This window comes from Falco naumanni, chromosome 3, assembly GCF_017639655.2.
Source record: "Falco naumanni isolate bFalNau1 chromosome 3, bFalNau1.pat, whole genome shotgun sequence".
Lineage (NCBI taxonomy): Eukaryota > Metazoa > Chordata > Aves > Falconiformes > Falconidae > Falco > Falco naumanni.
Window position 1 is genome coordinate 30,980,898 of NC_054056.1, and position 18,421 is coordinate 30,999,318.

At 43.0% G+C, this 18,421-nt stretch overlaps 1 protein-coding gene across 1 annotated transcript; it reads right to left on the reverse strand.

Moving 5' to 3' along the window:
• Window positions 1-802: 802 nt before the first annotated feature.
• On the reverse strand, window positions 803-9,509 carry LOC121084832 (leukocyte elastase inhibitor-like). The gene is made up of 8 exons (XM_040586793.1): window positions 9,418-9,509; window positions 7,749-7,926; window positions 6,000-6,113; window positions 5,518-5,649; window positions 4,524-4,641; window positions 2,971-3,113; window positions 1,332-1,502; window positions 803-1,207 (listed from the first exon to the last, which is right to left on the reverse strand). Exons 2-8 carry the CDS (start codon window positions 7,917-7,919, stop codon window positions 803-805), a joined length of 1,254 nt encoding a protein of 417 aa, XP_040442727.1. The 5' UTR covers window positions 7,920-7,926; window positions 9,418-9,509.
• Window positions 9,510-18,421: the final 8,912 nt, after the last annotated feature.

Consider the following 18,421-nt stretch of genomic DNA (forward strand, 5'->3'; position numbering starts at 1 on the left):
GAGAGAGCCCTATCTTCCAGATCTGCATCTCAGATTGTTAAAATTCACCAGACAACAGCATGTGAGAAAGTAAACACATTTCTTGGAACTTCATGGCTACCATTTTCCACATCAGTAATTTCAATGGGGTGCTTTAACCATTTTTCTCCTATTCTTTGAGAATCAAATAGTTGATCTATCCCCATATAAGAGGCAGCCTTCTTTACTACGTAAATAATTAACCATCTTTCGAAATGTTCCTGCAGACACTGTGCATGCGAGATTCTCTTCAGAGTGATTTGAGAACTTAGGGGGCGCATATGGGAGGTTGCCCAGGGAGGTGGTGGAGTCTCCATCCTTAGAGATAACCAAAAACCATGTGGACATGGTCCTGAGTAACTGGCTGTAGATGGTCCTCTTTGAGCAGGGGAGGGTGGAACAGAAGACCTCCAGAGAGGTCCCTTCTAACCTCAACTCATCACCATCATTAATATGCAGGAATGCATATGGATGCAGGAATACGGGAACATATGTGGGCTTTGAGAAAATAAAATGTTACTTGTATGCAGCGAGGTTAAGGCAAAATTTACTCCTATTCTGGATTCAGATCAATATTTGCAAATCAAAGAGCCTAGTGGCAGAGCATCCACTTGATGGGTTCTAAGCTAAACTGGTCGCAGTGATTACTTTGAAATACAAACTAGCTGTCAAAGGATTAAGAATGCATTGGGGAAAAATACAATTTCTGATTTTCATCCAGGTGTTTCTCACAATGTTAGAAAACATCCCTTTTTTAAAATTTTTTTGTTTAATTTTTAAGATTTTAAGGTGAGCAGAGTTTGCCAAAGAAAAGAATGGTATTAGTGGGATTGTGTCTAATAAAGAATAAGAAAGGGTGGTCAGCCATAAACACCTCTGTGAGAGGAAGGGACCTCCTCACAATGACAGCTCCTGTACCAGCTGCTGCTGTGGTGCCTTCCTCATTGACTTCCACATACGTCTTATGGACAACGTTTGACAGCACCAGGGATTTTGCAAACGACATTGCAGAAAGATCAGCTTTTGATTCAGTGAAGATGTCAGTCATCCCCATCTCTTGTAATACCTCATTGAGGTTAAAGGTGCCTTCAAGCTTGAATCGGGGGAGGTATACCTCCACTGTTGTCTCAAACATGTGCTCGGAAGCCGCCCACATCATTAAATTTTCATAGGTCATTGTGCTTTCAATCTAGAAGATGGGGGGGAAAAAGAGCTTTAAAATAGGTAGGCAGCTTTGAAAAGTTTAGATCTCTACCCAGCCTTAATTCAGACAACCAGCTTTCAGCCATAGTCCCTGGTATATACTGTCTTACCTGCTTCAGCCCACTGGTAGATCCATCAGCCATGTCACCTGGCAGCAGGATGACCATGCTCAGTGACTTCTGAGCATAAGGGAGCTCAAGGACCTGAGCACCAATCTCCTCAATGTAGCCAAATTTAAATGTGCCTTTCTGATACATCATCTGCACACTTTTTTTCTCATTCTATTTAAAAGAAAATTATACAATCACTTAAGCAATACAGTTCTTAACATTTAGACTTATTATAGGTGTAATATCAGTAGTCACGGCACGGTTTCAGCAGTAACTGTTGTGAAGCTAGACATTTTTCTTTATTTTGTTGCATCTACAGCGACAGTGACTGACAAAACATCAGCTTTGCCATGCATTAAAAAGGGTGATAATTCTTTGGGGGGGGGAGGGGAACCAAACCCAATAAATACTTTCCCTGTAGTCGATCAGATAGTGAAACTGCTTAATAGTATTGCACTTCCAAACAGACTGATGCTAGTTTGATTTGCAGGTCCTAACTTAGACTGGGATAAAGAAATAGCACTGCAAGAATCAAGCTGTCATTTATCAGACTAATTTTTTAGACAGGAAGCAATAAATAGGTTAAGAGCAAAATCATAGCCTTTCTTAGGCATCCAGTTCTAGGTCTTGTTGTCTTGCCTTTTTTGTGATGGCATTGTCTGGAAGCTTTATGAAGGCTCAAGTCTCCTTTTACAGTTAGCTAACATTGATATATGAGGAACACTCACAAGAGACTTTTTCTCATACAAAGCACTGCTACTTAAGGTCAGACCTAAATCTGCTGCAGGTTTTTTTTGTTATGGATGAGAACTGATAGATTATTAAAACAACATACGGAAAGAAGACAAAACTGAATTAAATGAAAATAAATGGGTTTTATTGTCTTTTTTTGATAATATCTGTTAGACTTAAAGGGCACACACAATACTTGGAGGAATGTGCTTGTTAAAGCACTAACTTTGCAACCACACTGACAATACCTTAGCTAAACAATGAAGGCTTAGGTGATATCCCTATAGCAGCTAAAAGGGCTAAAAAATAAAAATATATTTAAAATAAACTTTCAAACGTTGCAGACACTAGAAATAAATGAAAATATCCTATAAGAATGTCTCCTTTTTCAAATTGCAACTGTATTTTTGTAGTTTGTTACTATCTGGCCTAGTTTGTTTGGTCTGTTTTAATCTCTCATATGAGTAGCTAATATTAAAATGTATGAAATGTATAAACACCAGAATGACCCCTTGGAGTCTACATGAAATGGGATGTTCAGATTTGCTTCTGTCACAACTACCTGTAATGACCACTATGTTCAAAAGTGCAAATCAGGACTAGCACTTTTGTTTTGCCAGGCACTACTCCTCTGAGTTGTTAGAACTTCTGACTCTTGCATATTTTTTCAGTAAAGATTACACTTTCCCTTTTTTTTTTTTTTTTTTTTTTTTTTTTTAGCCTTCTGCCATCTCTACTCCCTTCTGCCATCTCTACTCAACAAAAGAGGTAGCTTAAGCTCCCAGCACACCCACATCTTGCTCACAGGGCAGCTGAGCCCTGGACATTGTGCTTCTATGTTATGTTTGCTGCAATGCTCACAGTATCTAGGGTAAATAATGTTAAGGTTCACAGGATGCAGGTGTACCTGATTCAGTTTAAAATCTTTCTGTACTGTTTTTTGTTCCTCAAACTTGTATTCCCAGGATGCTTTGAAGAAGATTGCATTCACTAGCACCAGCAATGCATGTGCATCGATCACACCAGGAGCAAAGAGTTCCTTGATTTTACCTAAAGGAAATTTTGGAATACACAAGTATTTGTTAGTTGTCATTAAGACTCTGGACTGAGATTCAATTAGTTGTCTGTGGACTTAGTTTTGGAGAAATTTAGAAATCTAGTTCTTGGCTTATTCAAAGTACGGGGACAATATATGGAAATAAATGGTAGATTACTCTGCACTGTTACCACCCATGGAGCACAGGAGAGAGTGGGAGTCACCAAATTAGCTAGCTGTCGCTGTCAGGTGACATTAACCATGGGGAAGGAGGTAGCACCATGAGTCACATATTTTGATTTATATGAGGGCATCTTTCCCTTTGCACCAAGTGCAGCAGTTAACCAGCTGTGGAGCTTTTGACTGTTTACACAGAAGCTGAAGTAGAGTTAGCAGGTCCACAGTCTTCATACGAGCACCCAGAGCAACAATGGCCCCTAACACTGCACAAGGTGGCTCTAGAACCTTCAGCCCTCTTACTGGGAGCCAGCTGGGGTTAACAGCTCTTTCCCACACCAGTCACAGGCTGCTCTGCCAGTAGAAGGACAGGTTTGATCAGGGGATGAGCAAATGAGAAATTACAGAAGCCTTCAGATCCATTTGCCTGTCCCCCAGTAATTTCTGGTTTCTGTTCAGCCAGAAGATTTAGAAACTTTTCATCCTGTTGCTACTGTGGTTCTGGCAAAACTAAAGGAAAATGGCATCTATCATGTTTGGTCTAATCAGCAAGAGCCGATGGCCCGTGCTAGCCTGTCAAAGGTAAGAGCTGGTTGATTGTCGCTTGTGATAGTGACTCTCACCGGTGGTCACATCTCTTGTCTTCGTGGGCATTGTTCTACATATAACCAGGTCCTCAGTCATCCTTCTCCCTGCCTCCACCAGGCTGTTCCCAGTCTCACCATGAAGCTCACAGCTTCCACCCCCTGCTGTTCTGTATATGCATTTGGGGCTGTTTGCAGAAGCAATTTGTCTGGTGAAGTCTTATAGGTATTATTGCAATTATGCCAGGCATAAGGGTGTGAATACAAAAGTATTTGACAACAAACACACCTTTAATTCAGAAATAATTTAGCTGGTAATGGACTCTAATATTTCAAGACTGAATGGGAAGAAAAACTGTCTTCAAACAGCATAAGACTGAACACCCAGAAACGTGAACAAGTCTTTACTTTTCATACCGAGGAATTTCTGTTGTTGAAGCAGTGTAAGAAAGACGTGATAGTGTTGCAGCACAATCAAACTAGTAGACTGCAACAAGGCTTTACCGTTGGTCAGATTCTGTCTGTGCTGTAGCTCCTTCCTCCAGAGGTCAGACTTGTTGCAGTCTACTAGTTTGATTGTGTTGCAACAATTGGTGCCCCGTGTGAGGCTGAGTTGGACTCAGACTACATGATAGCATGGCTGTGTTTTTTGCTTTGTTTTACCTTGTGTCTCACTTTCAACCCAAGCATTAATTTTTATTCTGGCAGCATCCACAGCACCATGAAAGTCCACCGTTTGCAGCATTGCTCCATACAGTTCCTTAGTGCACATTAGAAATTTCTGTAAAGCAAAATAAAGATTATGAATTGGTCAAATCCTTTAAAATTCACTTTTGAAAGAAAGCAATGATTCAGAACTATTTTAGAAATGGTGAAGGACTTGTTGACTTCATAAAGCAAAATTTAATTTTCATTTCATAGCTGTTTCATACATAATGTATGAAATTTCATTTTGTAGATGTTTCAGCAACTATCTGAAGTTTGTTCAGAGAATTTTTGAAGAAGATTATTCTATTGCATAGGCAAAAAAAAAGTAAGTAAGTAAAAAGAAAGCCAGAAAAAGTCTTCCCATGGAGAACTGCGTGCCTGAGGTCCAGATAAGAATAAAAAATTAGAGAAGATGCAAGGTGTGTTGTTCATTGCTTAAGTATCACTCAACAGCAATCATTGATAGAAAAGCCAAGATGTGACTAGCAAGTTATCCATACTAGGTAGTTTAGATACCACTTTGTCATTCAGTAAGAAAGGAGTAAGAAGTTCAGTGCAGCAGCCCTATGCATGACACTGTGTAACATCTCAGGTGCTCAGCCCTCTCCAAGCTAACTGCTGCCCCAGCTGTGCCACCTGCAAGCCCAGGAGCGAGTAGCTGACAGCTTGAATAACCATTTTTTGGCTGTAGTCGTGCCTCTAGCTAAGTGCAGACATATGCCAAACCCAAACAGACTCTTGCTTCGTCTTTGCTCTACAGCCATTGATATCCACAGTGTGTTTTGTTTTAAACAAAAGAACTGAAAGCTGACACTCTTGCCTCTTTCCCACAAGCCCCAAGAAGTACACCAGGTATTCCAAAATAAACGTGAGGGGGACAACAGCGAGGCTCACAGTGACAGGGAAGCTTGAGGTCAGGGCCACAGCTGTCAGCAGACAGGTAACTTACGTGCTGGAGTTCAAATCCCTGTTGTATAAAGAGATTGTTGGCCAGGGTTAAAACATATCTTTCACCAAGGTTTTGTAGTTGTAAACGCAGTGCCTGGAATGCTTTATGGTCAAGGTCCCCATCCTTGTTACACTGGGAATATTACAAACACAACAATTATAACGATTCCCCCACATAGCTTCGGTTGTTAATTTGCATCCTAATTAGATTACACTCTAGGGCTAACTCCTGCTGTATTGATTTTTAAATCCAGCTAGTCTAAGCTTTGTAGCCTGATCCTCCTTCAGATGAGATCACTGAAGGCTTTGGTATTGACTTCATGGAAGACTTGGCCCTTAGTAAAATACATCAGGCATTTCCCAGCAGTGAGGCAGGCTGCCTGTGACCGTGACTCCCTGCGGTGGCAGGCTCCAGGGCTTTACACCCAGTGACCTGCCGTGGAGTCAGGATGGGGCTGCGGTGCTCCCCACACCGGGACACACCTGGGAGAGGGAAGGCTGTCCCTCCTGGCTTCGCTCTGGCTCCATCTCTGGGGCTGCGCTCTCAAGATCAGACCCAAGGCTCATTCTTCCTGCAGCTTTCCTGGCATGGAGCACCTGCAGTCAAAGATGACAAATTAGGGCAATTGTAACTGGAACGTTTTCCTTATTTAAAAGATTTGTTATGCTATTCTGGATAAATGGTGTAGATTTATGAAAGATATTTTCTCAGCTTCATTCAGTCTGAAATGACAGACTTGAAATTGTTCATTATTCGTGTTCAAATTCACATTTCTGTGTTAGCAAACCAAAAGGAACTTGCACTTAATCCCTCAAAATGGTACTCTCCACTACCTCAAAATATTTACATTTTATTTATATTTTTACTGCTACAGTTACCTTAAATTTCAAAATAAAAAGCTGTCTCAGGCAAAGACAGAAAAAAAGCTTGCTTTAAAAACATCAAAACCAGCTTTTTGCAATCATTTTTAATCTTTGCATCAGCTTAGGAAATATATTAAAACCACAGTGCTCTTAATGGAAACCAGTCCTTGTTTCTAATGTATAAATATTTAACTGAAAAATTTCCAGCTTCTTCTCCATTATAATGTTGCATCATACATAGACTTAATTATTTTTTTTATTGAGGATACTGGATCTCCATTGCTTTCCTAAAAATAAGCAAGAATCCCTGAGCATTTTGTTAATGTGGCAAGGTTATGGTACCCAGGGGGCTGTCGGGGTGGCCTCTGTACGAAGAGGTTGGGGGCTGCCCCCATGTCAAAGAGAACTGGTTACAGCCAGCTCTAAAATAAGTCAAGTCTGTTTTGTCACAACAGTGATCGGTGAGTGATGTCCCAGTCCTTATCTCAGCCCACAAGCTTTTTCCATCTTATTTTCTCTCCCTCTCCTTGTTGAAGAGGGGGAGCAACAGAGTGGCTGGGTGAGCTCCTGACGAGCCAAGGCCAACCTACCATGCCCTGGAAACCTCATGGGGAGGGTAAGTCCACCTTGGTTGTGGGTGACCCAGCAGTCAGACTGTGCACACAGCAGCGTTAGGATACGATGGATGAAGATCTACTGGTACAAAGCCAGCTACTGACAAGAACCTCTGCCTCAGGATTCTTGGTCTTTTGCCACTCATGGGCACAAACAAGGAAGGAGAAGAAAAACTGCAGAAAGCAGAACTTATACTGCAGGGTGTAAAGGTGCAGTGATCAGAGGTGTGGCCTTCTTCACCTCCTCCCTGCCCACCTGGGTCCCTATGAGCTCTGCAGGTGAGAGACATTTTGACTCTTGAATGTCGTAAGGGATAAGTGAGTTAATGCTTCCAGACATCCAGCTGCAAGCACTTCAGGTTTCTGCAACTCTCCCCGCTGCTACCCGGACTCACACTTTCAGGATTCTCACAGCAACCTTGAGAGGAACCATCTGCCCGTAATTTTGAACCGAAGTCTGGTATTCTGGCAACAGGCTGGGGGAAAGCCAGAGCGTCCCACTGTGGTGTATTGCCTCCTCTCATTCAGCTCTTGGTCCGTGCTCCTGAGTCTGCGTGGGGGCACACACACGAGCAGATAGCAAGGATCATAAAAGCACCAAGCACTACTGTGAAGGCAGCACCTGTGCTTCTATTTGTGCTTGTTTCTTATGAGACCCTTGCACACGTGTTGTGCTAGGATGCCTGGTGTTTCCGTTAAGGCAACAGCAAGCAATGTGGAAGCGTCTTAGCGTGTTTCATTAATAATTACTTACCTTTTCTATCTGAGCAGCAGTGTTGTTTTTTGCACCTAGACAGACCAGGGCCAGCGCAACAGAGATGCTCATTGGAGAGAAGACTATGTTTGTGTCCTCTGCATTTCTGTTGAGCTTATTGTAGAGGTCAAGGCAAAACTCAGTAACTGGTCTAGAAATGGAGCCCATCATGAAGTGGCTGCTGACTGGGAGTACAAAAGAAAGAAGAAATTTAATGCAGCTTGTTGCCTAGCTAGACCACAATGTGAAGCATCTGTCTGCCCTGAGATTGTCCCATATTTCTAAATTATAGATGTTTTCTAAATTCTGAGAGTTTGAAACAGCCAACCTTGCACACATCTGTCAGTTCACGCTACGTAGCAGGTGCAAGGACACAGTGTCTGGAAAAGGGACCCACACTCACAACATATGTGAATTCATCAGAAAGGACCACTTCTCTGTCTTATCCCATGATGTATCTTATTTTAGACCATGGTATTGAAATCAGTCAGCTGTGGATTAACACCTTCCTTCTCCAAACTAGTTTGATCTATACAGTTATATCAACTCTTTCCTCTCGTAATAACATAGGATTAGTAACAGAAACTTAGTGACAGAAATGATGCCTGCATATAACCAGGTCTGGTAACCAGAGCTGTGGTATGAGGGTTTCAAGCAAAAGGTTCATAAAAATAATCACTATTAATGAAATGTTTTCATATATGAAAAAAGGTCATTAACAGCTATGGAGAGTGACGTACATTTGGAAACATGAATAGTTTGAAATACGCTTTTTCACTCCTCATGATTTTTTCCAGGAGCCACAGATTCAGGCAGGATATACAATTAAAATTTCCAAACAAAACGATAGCTCAGCAGCCCTGAAAAGAAGTCTGTAAATTCCTGCTCAATGATATGACAAGACCCGTATCACTCTTTTCTGTTGTACTAAAAATGTTACGGTCTGATACCTTTCCCATGTGTCATTTAAATTAAATCCACTTGGTTAAGAGCAAATTGAGACCAAGTTCCAGCTTGGTCCTTGCAAGCAGGGGTCTATCTGAAAAAAAGGGATTTAGAAACTCCTTTCCTGTCCCTTAAGAGAAGAATCGTAAAGCTGTTGTGTGGATACCAGTTGGATCACATGAGCTTTTCTAGAATCATTATACCCCAAAATACCCACACCACTTTCAGCATAAAATTGTATTTTCAGCAGCACACCCAAAAAAATGTGTGGAAAGCAAAGCATAAATTCCTGACTGCTTGCAGATGGAGAGATGAGTAGCTGTGGCCTGTGTTCCAGAAAGATGCTTTGTTTTGGGGGAAATACACAGCCACAGTACAGAGAGAAGGGAGAGGAGGCCCCTGTGTCTCCCGCGGCACAGACCTGGCTGGCTTTGGCTTTCAGCCTGCACTGGGACAAGTGTGGGCCAGGTCCATAGCGAGCTGCCAGAGCTCCCCTCCACCGAAAACGGGTGAGTGCAGAGCTGGGCTGTTGTCCTCACTGCCTGCAGAAGGCCACGGCGCAGCAGGTGCTCCTCAGCCCTGTGCTGCCCAGCTGCTGCAGCCTGCAAGCTAAGTTATGTGAGGAACTCCAGCCTGGGCCACCAGAAGGCTAAGGATGCGAAGATGCTGGTGCAAAGCTGAACTTGAGGTTCTTTCATCAGCAGGTGATGATGTACAGCCTGGCCTGGGCTGTTGGTGTCCAGCAGGCCCTTTGAGTGGGGTCTAGAGCATTCTTGGGAAGGGGCTACCTGGTGCTCCATCCCCTTCCAGCCAGTGCTCTCCTGCCACCCTGCTCTCCTACTGAGGGAAGAGCTCCAAATGAGCTCTTCTACCACAGCCACAGTCCCCACCCTCACAGAGTTTTCTTCACTCAAAGAGCTACTCAAAATGTCTTGTGTTGTCCTCAAGATGCAGAGTGTGTGCTACCTCTCGCCCAGCCATGAGCTAGACATGAACTCTGCATGAGAAGCCAGAGCTCAAGCACCAGAAGTTACCAGGGCATTGGGAGTTGATGTGGCTCAGCAGAGAGGTAGCATTTGTCTGCACAAGCCACCTTAGCCCACAGCAAGTGCCGAGGCAATGGGAATGAACTCAGCCCACAAGAAAACAGACTCAGCCTAAGACAGATTGCTGCAAGTGGCTTGGAAGAGCTGGAAAGTCAAGTTGCTGAATATATGAAGGTGCCACGTGTGACAAAAGCAAATGCTTCTTGCCTTTTAACTAGCTTGAAAAGCTCAGCAATAATCAATGCTTCATCATGTTTCTGACGGGGAAGAACCTGTGATGCTGAAAGAAAAAGTTCATATACGTTTGACACCGGGACATTTGTTTTACCCTGAAGTCCAGAAGTACGTCACATAAAAACCCACTAGAAATGGGCAAAAGAGAGGAGAAACACCCAAAAGGTTCTCTCAACAAACAAATTAAAGATGGATTATACCTCATTAGTTATGAAAACTGCTGTTTGTGTCTTTGTATGAAACATGGTTTTCATTTTCCTTTTAATAACACAATCATCTTACCACAAGAAAAAGACATTGCACTAAATATTCATTTCTCTTTTCTTCCACCTTTATTGCCTACTACCCAGAACCTTCTGAAACCAAAACGCAGCGCTTCTTTAACGCTGATGTTTGTATTGCTCTACTTCTACACATCTTGAAGGATCTGAAATGGAGCTGTAAAATTGTTCACAGCAAATGTAGGTCATGAGGCATATTGTAGGTGCGCCCAAACCTCATAACAAGTCAAGGAGAAAAAACAGAGTTAATAAACTTCCTCAGCAGGAAGGAGGCATCTCCACCCCACCCTGCAGGGAGAGGAGAGACTGCCAAGCCAAGCGGAGGGACAGCCCAGGAGCTGAGAACAGGTTTTAAAAGCAAGTACCTGGTGTACCAAGGTGGTGACTCCTTTAGAAAAAGCTGCAGGCTGTCCTCAGGCAGATGTCCAGCTGCAAACACTACAGCCAACTCCATGGTTTTGTGAGTGGGAACTACTTAGAGAGCTGCCCTGGAGACCGAAAGCAAGGGAGGGGAGGTGTGGGCTGGCGGAGGAACTTTCTTACTGCAGAATGAAAGGATTTAGTGAAGTTTGTTAATCTAAATTGGGGCAGGCATGAGTGTATGAATGATTCCACACCATAAAGCCACATGTCTAATCCATGTAATCATTCAGTCAGTGAGAGTTTTGGAGTTACTGCGAGGACAGTGGAGCCTGAAGAACACCTACATGGTGGACAACCAATGGTAACATTACTTTTAAAAATCTTGGATGGTAAGGAGAGAAGACGTAAGATCAAAAGAAGTATTACAGGAAGATCATAGCTGCTGCTCTACACCAGCTGAAGTACCTGCACTGAATATTAGCAACAGTGGGGAGACAGTAAGCAGGGTTGGGGCTTTACAGCTGATGAAGCAAAATGCTTTGCATGATGGTTCAATAGCTTTTAACATAGTCCGTCAGATGGAAATTGCTGGAGCTGTTACATGTGAGCAAGAAGCTACCCAGGAGAATAGCTTCCTTCAAAAGAAAACACTATATACCAGACACCTTGTAAAGATGATAAACTTATTCCATGGCTGTGTGAAAGGACAAACACTTCTATAACTATTCATGATGTGTTCTCTCTTTACAATTTGTTTTCAGCTAAGGGTAGATGAAACCAAAACAAAAACTCTCAAAGAATAAAAAGCTGTGCTCAAAGCTATCATAATTAATAGGTGTATTAGATTATATTATGCAGTTAACAGGAGGAGACAGTAAATAAGGTGGGAAGTCTAAGAGAGCTGTAGCTTTGGTTTTGAGGTTATTCTGTATTTAATACAAGGTTACCAAGAAGGAACCTGTTTTCCCTGATGCCACGTGATAATTCCCATTGCATGTTTTACTTCTCCAGTCTGCCTCCCATTAAGGTGATTTAATACACACTCATGGTGCTTTAATACACAGTCATTTCTCATACACAAAGGAAGACAGAATTGTCATAAATTACATCTGTCTATCCTAGAAAAGGAGCACATGTGTTGTGGTTTAACCCCAGCTGACAACTAAGTACCATGTAGCTGCTCACTTACTCTCCCTCCCTGGTGGGATGGGGAGAAGAATCAGAAAAAAGGTAAACCCCATGGGTTGAGGTAAGAGCACTTTAATAATTGAAACAAAGTGAAATGTAATACTAATAACAATAGTAGTAGTAGTAGTAGTAGTAATGAAAAGGGAGATAACAAAAAGTGAAAGAGAAAAAAAGTGCAAGGAAAAAAAACCCCACATGTGATGCACAATACAATTGCTCATCACCCGCTGACCGACGCCCAGCCAGTCCCCAAGCAGCAATCGCCAGGCCCTGGCCAACTCCCCCCAGTTTGTATACTCAGCATGATGTTCTATGGTATGGAATATCCCTTTGGCTAGTTTGAGTCAGCTGTCCCGGCTGTCCCCCCTCCCAATTCCTTATGCCCCTCCAGCCTTCCCTCTGGCATAGCATGAGAAGCTGAAAAGTCTTTGACTTAATATAAAGATCACTTAGCAACACCTGAAACCATCAGTGTGTTACCAACATTATTCCCATACCAAATCCAAAACACAGCATTGTACCAGTTACTGGGAAGAAAACTAACCCTATCCCAGCCAAAACCAGGACAACATGCCAGATAGTACTGTCTCCTCACATAAAAAGTCTGATTAGTAGAAGTGACTTTCTTATTTTTCATGACCGTTCATACAGAAAGACGTTTCCAAGTGTTTCTGCACTGATTTGAGTGAAAGGGACAAATAGCACATGAAGAAAATGAAATTTCCCACAACACAGAAATTCTAATCATCCTTAAGTGACACAAAATATTTCCAAGGTAACACACGTTAAATTAAAAACCAATACCTTTCAGTACAAAGTAATTTTTCAAAGGAAATGTTAACCAAGTTCATTTTCCAAACAACTTAGGCTCTCAGGCTGCTACTTTGATGCCAGGAAGGGCTTTTTCTGACTGCTTTTATTATTTTGCCTTAGTACCTCCAGTATCTTTTCTACCTTTTTCTAGACCAATTATTCCTGCATAAATAGACATGGACGTACACTGGTCTGTCACGAGCTGTACTGTGGCAAGTTATTTGCTGTGCCTGTGTGTACTGCACAGGCTTCTCTGCAAGCTTCTAAACACCACTGCCAAACCCAGGAGCTAATATGTTGATAGCGAAGACTAGCATCCCCATTAACAAAACAAAATCTGAATACCACTCCACCCTTCCTATTTTATATAGTTGTTGTTTAAGAACATAAACAATCCCCCGGCAGCAGGGATCAGGGTACAGGGGAAACGCCTAAGCACCCAGTCAAAAAACTACATGCCTGCCCTCTTGCCTAGTGAACATGTCAAGGCTTTTTCTTGTGCCATGAAAACCTGAGTAAAGAAGGGAAATTAACTTTTATCTCCCATTCTGTGGGTGAGTTTGCTCAGGTCATCAGCACCATCACTTCATGTGAAGCCCATTTCTACCAGCGTGGGTAGAGGTGCTTGGAAAGAACCTGCCTTTCAGCCCTTCTGGAGATACAGGCAGAAAAGCAGGCACTTTCTGGTATAAGCCACTGAGCTGATCAGTCCTGTGACAATCAGAACTTTCAGGATGGGCAGAGAGATCCTGGGGATATTTCAGATTCCAAAGTCTGTGAAATTTAGGCAAGAATCTTTGGATTCACCATTTTGGACATGTGTTTCTAAATTCCCCATCTACATCCCACTGAAGACCAGCTCCCTTTGTGTAAGCTCTTGAGCCAGCTGAATTTTAGCAGTGTGTTTTGCTGCCTGCCGCCTGTAAAGGTATCTGCCCCTCTATCCCACCTGTAAACATGTGGACTTCTTTGGATCTGAAAAAAAAAATAATCACAAGTTATTTAAAAAAAAATAAATAATTGCTTACCTTCTTGCCCGAAGAGGTTAAATGAAGAGCACAATAGCTGAGCTCTGGAGCATGTTCTTGTGAATACTGTATTATAAAAATCTCCCACTCCCTTGTGGGAAAGTTCAGCCTCTAACCAATTGTTGATGATAGCAGCATGTTGCAATTTAATGCAAATGCCATCAACATGAAGTTTCCTGCAGAAGACTGGGAAACCTATATCTAGCAATATGCTAATAGTATTTCTCTCAAAGCTGCCCAACAAGTTTGGCAGGCAATATCTGCTGGCAACACCTCCTGCTTGCAATGCCAAGTCACCCTCAGCAGGAAAACTGGGCATTAACCCTGGAGATCCATGGCTGTACTGCTGTGTGTAGTCCCTCTCAAGTCTGATGGGGGCTGGTCTGGACACAGGGGTGTGCAGGGTTCACGGTAGGGTTCAGAGAGTCCTTGTCTGGAGCTGAGCTTGCTTGCCAACATAGAGCAAATGAATGGGAGATGCAGGAGCTTTATGTTGCCTACAGCCATCTCTCTCTCTCAGGCAAGGAGTCAGCTTTATGCGTATGGAAGCAGCTTAATTAGAGAGGGGAAGAAGTATTTCCTTGAACTGTAACAAGAATCCCCAGCCAGGGGGTATTCTTTTAAATCATTGCAGTTAATAAAAGAAAGCTAGGAGTCGTTGATCATATAGGTTATGTCTCCAGCACAGAGTGAGATGGAGGTAAAGAGATGGGAAGCAAGAAGCTACACCAGCACAGTGTTTGATCTCCCCTAATCAGCACCCCCGAGCTCAGGTACAACACTGGGTTACGGAAATTGGACATGGGTCCAAATTAAGTCCTCTAAGGTTGTATGTGGCTTTGCAACTCTGACAAATTTCTCTTTCTTTCTCACCTCTTCTTTCTTCCTACAAAGCATAAAGCTGGCTCTGGATTCATAGGATATTTGAGGGATCAGACATGGTGAGGGGAGAAAGGAGGAAAGAGGAAGCGGGGCTCCCAGCACCACCTCGCCCTTCCCACACTTCCCTCCTAGCGCTGGGCCACCCTCTCCCTCAGGCACAGCTCCCGCTGGCTCTGCTGTTCCTTGCTCCTCTGCCATGGTCTTACCCCAGTCTCACAGCCTCCGCTGCTCCAGCCAGAAAGAGGGATTTGTAAACAATGCAAGGCACGATGAGAAAATGAGTGTTCCTGTTACCCCTATTCTTCTCCTTGCTTTTTCGCTTCCATTTGCCATTTACTTCTTTGTTTCTGTTTTTCCTTCCTGCACGTTAGTGTAGTGTTCCTTAGTCTTCCTCCTCAGTTCTTTGTCTCTTTATCTGGGTGGTTTGGTTTGTTGTTTTTATTTCTGCACATGGCCTTACCATGTATCTTTTTCTCTTCTGCTTTTATGAGTCCTAGCCTCTTTTTAGTGACAGTCTAAGTATTTTTTAGTACCTTTCAAGACTTTCCTTCTTCCAAACTCTGTGCTTTCTCCCTCCCTCCTATATTAATATTGTTCCTCCTCTGATCTATTTTACTTGCTCTGCACATACAGTCCTTCAGAACTTCCCTGGCATCAGTTTAACTGCTTTGCCTCAGGAAATATCACATGTATGTGTAAATTCTGTCTTTTCTAGGCCCTTAGGATAGTATATTCAGGGTCCAAAACTGTACTGCTTTTCCAGTAGGGCCAATTGGCTCTACGTAGCATTTTTCAAGTTTCAAAACCAAACTGCTCTTCCCCACAAACAACTTTTTTTACCACAAGACATTAAGATGTATTCCCTTCTCTTCTACAAAATGCTGGGAGCGGGCAGTGGGCAATGACTGTGCAGCTGAGCAGGTGATGAGATGACTAGACACATAACACTGCAGTTTGCAGCTGCCTGCAAAAGCCAGCCACAGCTTGCTTTTTTTCCACCAGGGCTGTCACCCGTCACTGGATAGTAATGCTCTTTTGAAAGGTGGGGTGGAGCAGCTTGGTGATCTGAGCAAGTCCTCAGCTATGTTCACTTTCTCCATCGTAACCAACACCTTTCAGCACATAAGCATTCTATACACAAGCTCCCACACAGTTTTTCCCATGTCCTCCCATGCAATTTCTTGCCCAAGGCTCAGAGGCCAGCATGGGTGGAACCAAACAATAGACGGTAACAGAGTTTCTCACACCAGCAGGAGCCTTACTGATATTTCTCCCTCACATGCTGCAAGACAGCTAGGTTTCGTACGAGGACTGGTAGAGAGAAGAGGCAGAAGTGAAACATGCACCTGAGATTTGCACGGGCAAGCTATTCTGTTTATAAATGATCAATAAATACATTTGCCTTCCATAAACTAAGACAGCTTCATATCTCTAACATCTGCTTGCCTTGCCTAGGCTGGGATACCTCGGTGTTAGTCAGGGGGTGGAGAAAGATGGGCCCCACCCTGAGGCGGTGTTTCTCTGCTTTCATGGGATAACCCTTCCTGGCAAAGCTATCACAAGGAACTCTCTGAGAAGACAGGCTTACATGAATTTGCGTGGATGTGCTAAATGCTCTGATCAGCACTTAGAGTATGACCTCTGTTGAATGAAGTCTGGCTCCTGGACTGGAACGTTTTCAGAACCTGAAAAAGCTGAAAGTGATGTCTGAGCAGGCAGAAAAAAAGGGATGGGGCAATCTGCCAGAGGTTTTCATCAGTCTAGCAGACTAGCACAGATGTAGCAACAAGTGTGATATGGCCTGCTGAACAACTGGAACTACCTGACAAAGAGTCGGTGCCCAAACACAAACAAACTGTACAGACTATAGGCAACTAGTCCCTCTTGCCTATGTATGGACTGCCTATACAGCTGCTTAGTCGGTCATCAACCCCATGTGCAATGCCCTGACCCACCTCCTACAGAAGAACCAGCAGAAACCACAGTGATGACAGCTCTGGATAACTCTGACCCCAGCCTCTAAAACAGATCAGACAGTGGTGGGGTATATAAAACATTTCTCAGTCGTTCAGCTGTCACTGAGGTTATTGAGCTGGTAAACATCTTTGCAGGTGATTCCTTCTCAGACAGGATGGGCTGCAAATTGCTGTATTTTGCATTCTTCTGACTACTATCCACTATCAGGACACCTGATGTGTATCAGCAAAGACCCCCAGAGGTCTGCAGGGTCTCACTTCCCATTATTTTTGGTGGCAGTTAGTCCCCTCAGTACCTTCAAAGATATGGGCCAACGACTCCAGTTAACCCTGTGGTATTAAACTGCGCTAGAGCCTATTAAAGGTCCACAGAGGGAAGGAAACTGGTAAAACCACTGAATCGTTGTGACTAAAGGCTTCTTTGTGGGTTGGCAAGGTGAAGAATCAAAACGGAACCCCTGTCTCCAAATTCACAATGCTGTTGCGTTTTAGGGGTTGCATGTTCTTATTTAGAAATCTCTTTCCAGTTTCTTTCAGACCTAAAGCACCAAGAGGAATTCTCAAGTAAAATGCTCATATTTTTTGAGGCTAAATAATTGAATTCTCTGTATATTGTGACCAGCTAGTAACACAGTCCTTATTGGGACCTATCATTATATGATCCAGAAGGACAATCCAGGCACTTATTTAGTTTTTTATTTTGACTTTGTGGCCTAAGTGAATCTGTTCATTCCCATTCCTATCATTTATTGGAGGTCAAGAGTGAACTCCGACACTGTCAGCGATCACACTAGAGTGAACACACAGGCTGACACTGGAGGTATGCAGACATTTGACACGGGTTTTATAGTGCTTTATTCTGAACAGTAATTAGGTAAACCAGTACTGAACATATGCAGCAGGCAGTCTTCAGATAGAAATGAAATCTGATTACCATGATTTCATATGGAATTTGGAGATGGGTAATTACAATGGCAATTTCACTCAAGTTAAAGTCTTTATTTCTTTCTCGTGCCTCAGACATCAAGTAGTTGAGTCTCCTTAGGCCTGAATCCAGATCTAGAAATGGCAGACAATCTGTGCATGAAAAGTGTGGCACTTCCATTATCAATACAACTGTTTGCTATCCTAGAATTGTGTAATGTTCCTTTTCTCAGGATATATACAACAGGGCTCTTCATAGCTTCAGTGAACTGGTCCCATCTTCCATATCTGAAAGGCAATGAGTCAAAAAATCCCACGCAAGAGTCCATCATCACCAGTATACAAACTGACATAGCTCACGCTGAAGAGTCTCATAGATATTTTGTCACCATGATTTGCTTCTTGCATCCACAGGTCTCAGTGCAACTGCTGTTTCACAGATGCAAACTCTGATGCTAGCCTGAATTGTCTAGCTACACTGCAGAACTTGGAGAACTTGGGCATTGGCAGGGTCCGGTAGGGCACCCTGGGCCACCAGAGTGTAGAAGAGGAGGGCTATCACATCACATGTCCACATTTTCCCCTTCTAGGCAGTAGGAATCCACAGAGTGTGGGTCACGAGGGAGAATGGTTTGGCTAGGGAGCAGGAATGTAGCTTTTCCTCCCAGAACCCTTTCCAGCTTCTGCTCTATGTAAAACAGGCTCTCAGTTCACTTTGTTTTTACCACAGAGAAACAAAATATACTTATTGCTGAGGCTGGGATACTTCTCAGTAAAATACGTGTTCTTCACAGTGGGAATCCTTCAGCTTAAGAGGATGAAACATAAGGAGATAAACTAGTTCTGCTGCATATGTAGAGTACATTGTTTTACCCAGTTGATATATGAACCTGTTAGATTTCCTTTCCAAGGTGATAGTCAGGATGCCAAGCTTTACAGGAACATCCACCACCATAAATGTAATTGTGCTTTTTCATAATGAATAAGCCCTGC

Excerpts from the sequence above, each read along its gene's own strand:
- LOC121084832 (XM_040586793.1), bottom strand. The coding sequence starts at position 7,919 with ATGATGGGCTCCATTTCTAGACCAGTTACTGAGTTTTGCCTTGACCTC. Across the intron at positions 5,650-5,999 it reads GACAGCCTTCCCTCTCCCAG|TGTAACAAGGATGGGGACCT; the intron begins GTGTGTCCCGGT and ends TAATATTCCCAG. Across the intron at positions 1,503-2,970 it reads AAGATTTTAAACTGAATCAG|AATGAGAAAAAAAGTGTGCA; the intron begins GTACACCTGCAT and ends TCTTTTAAATAG.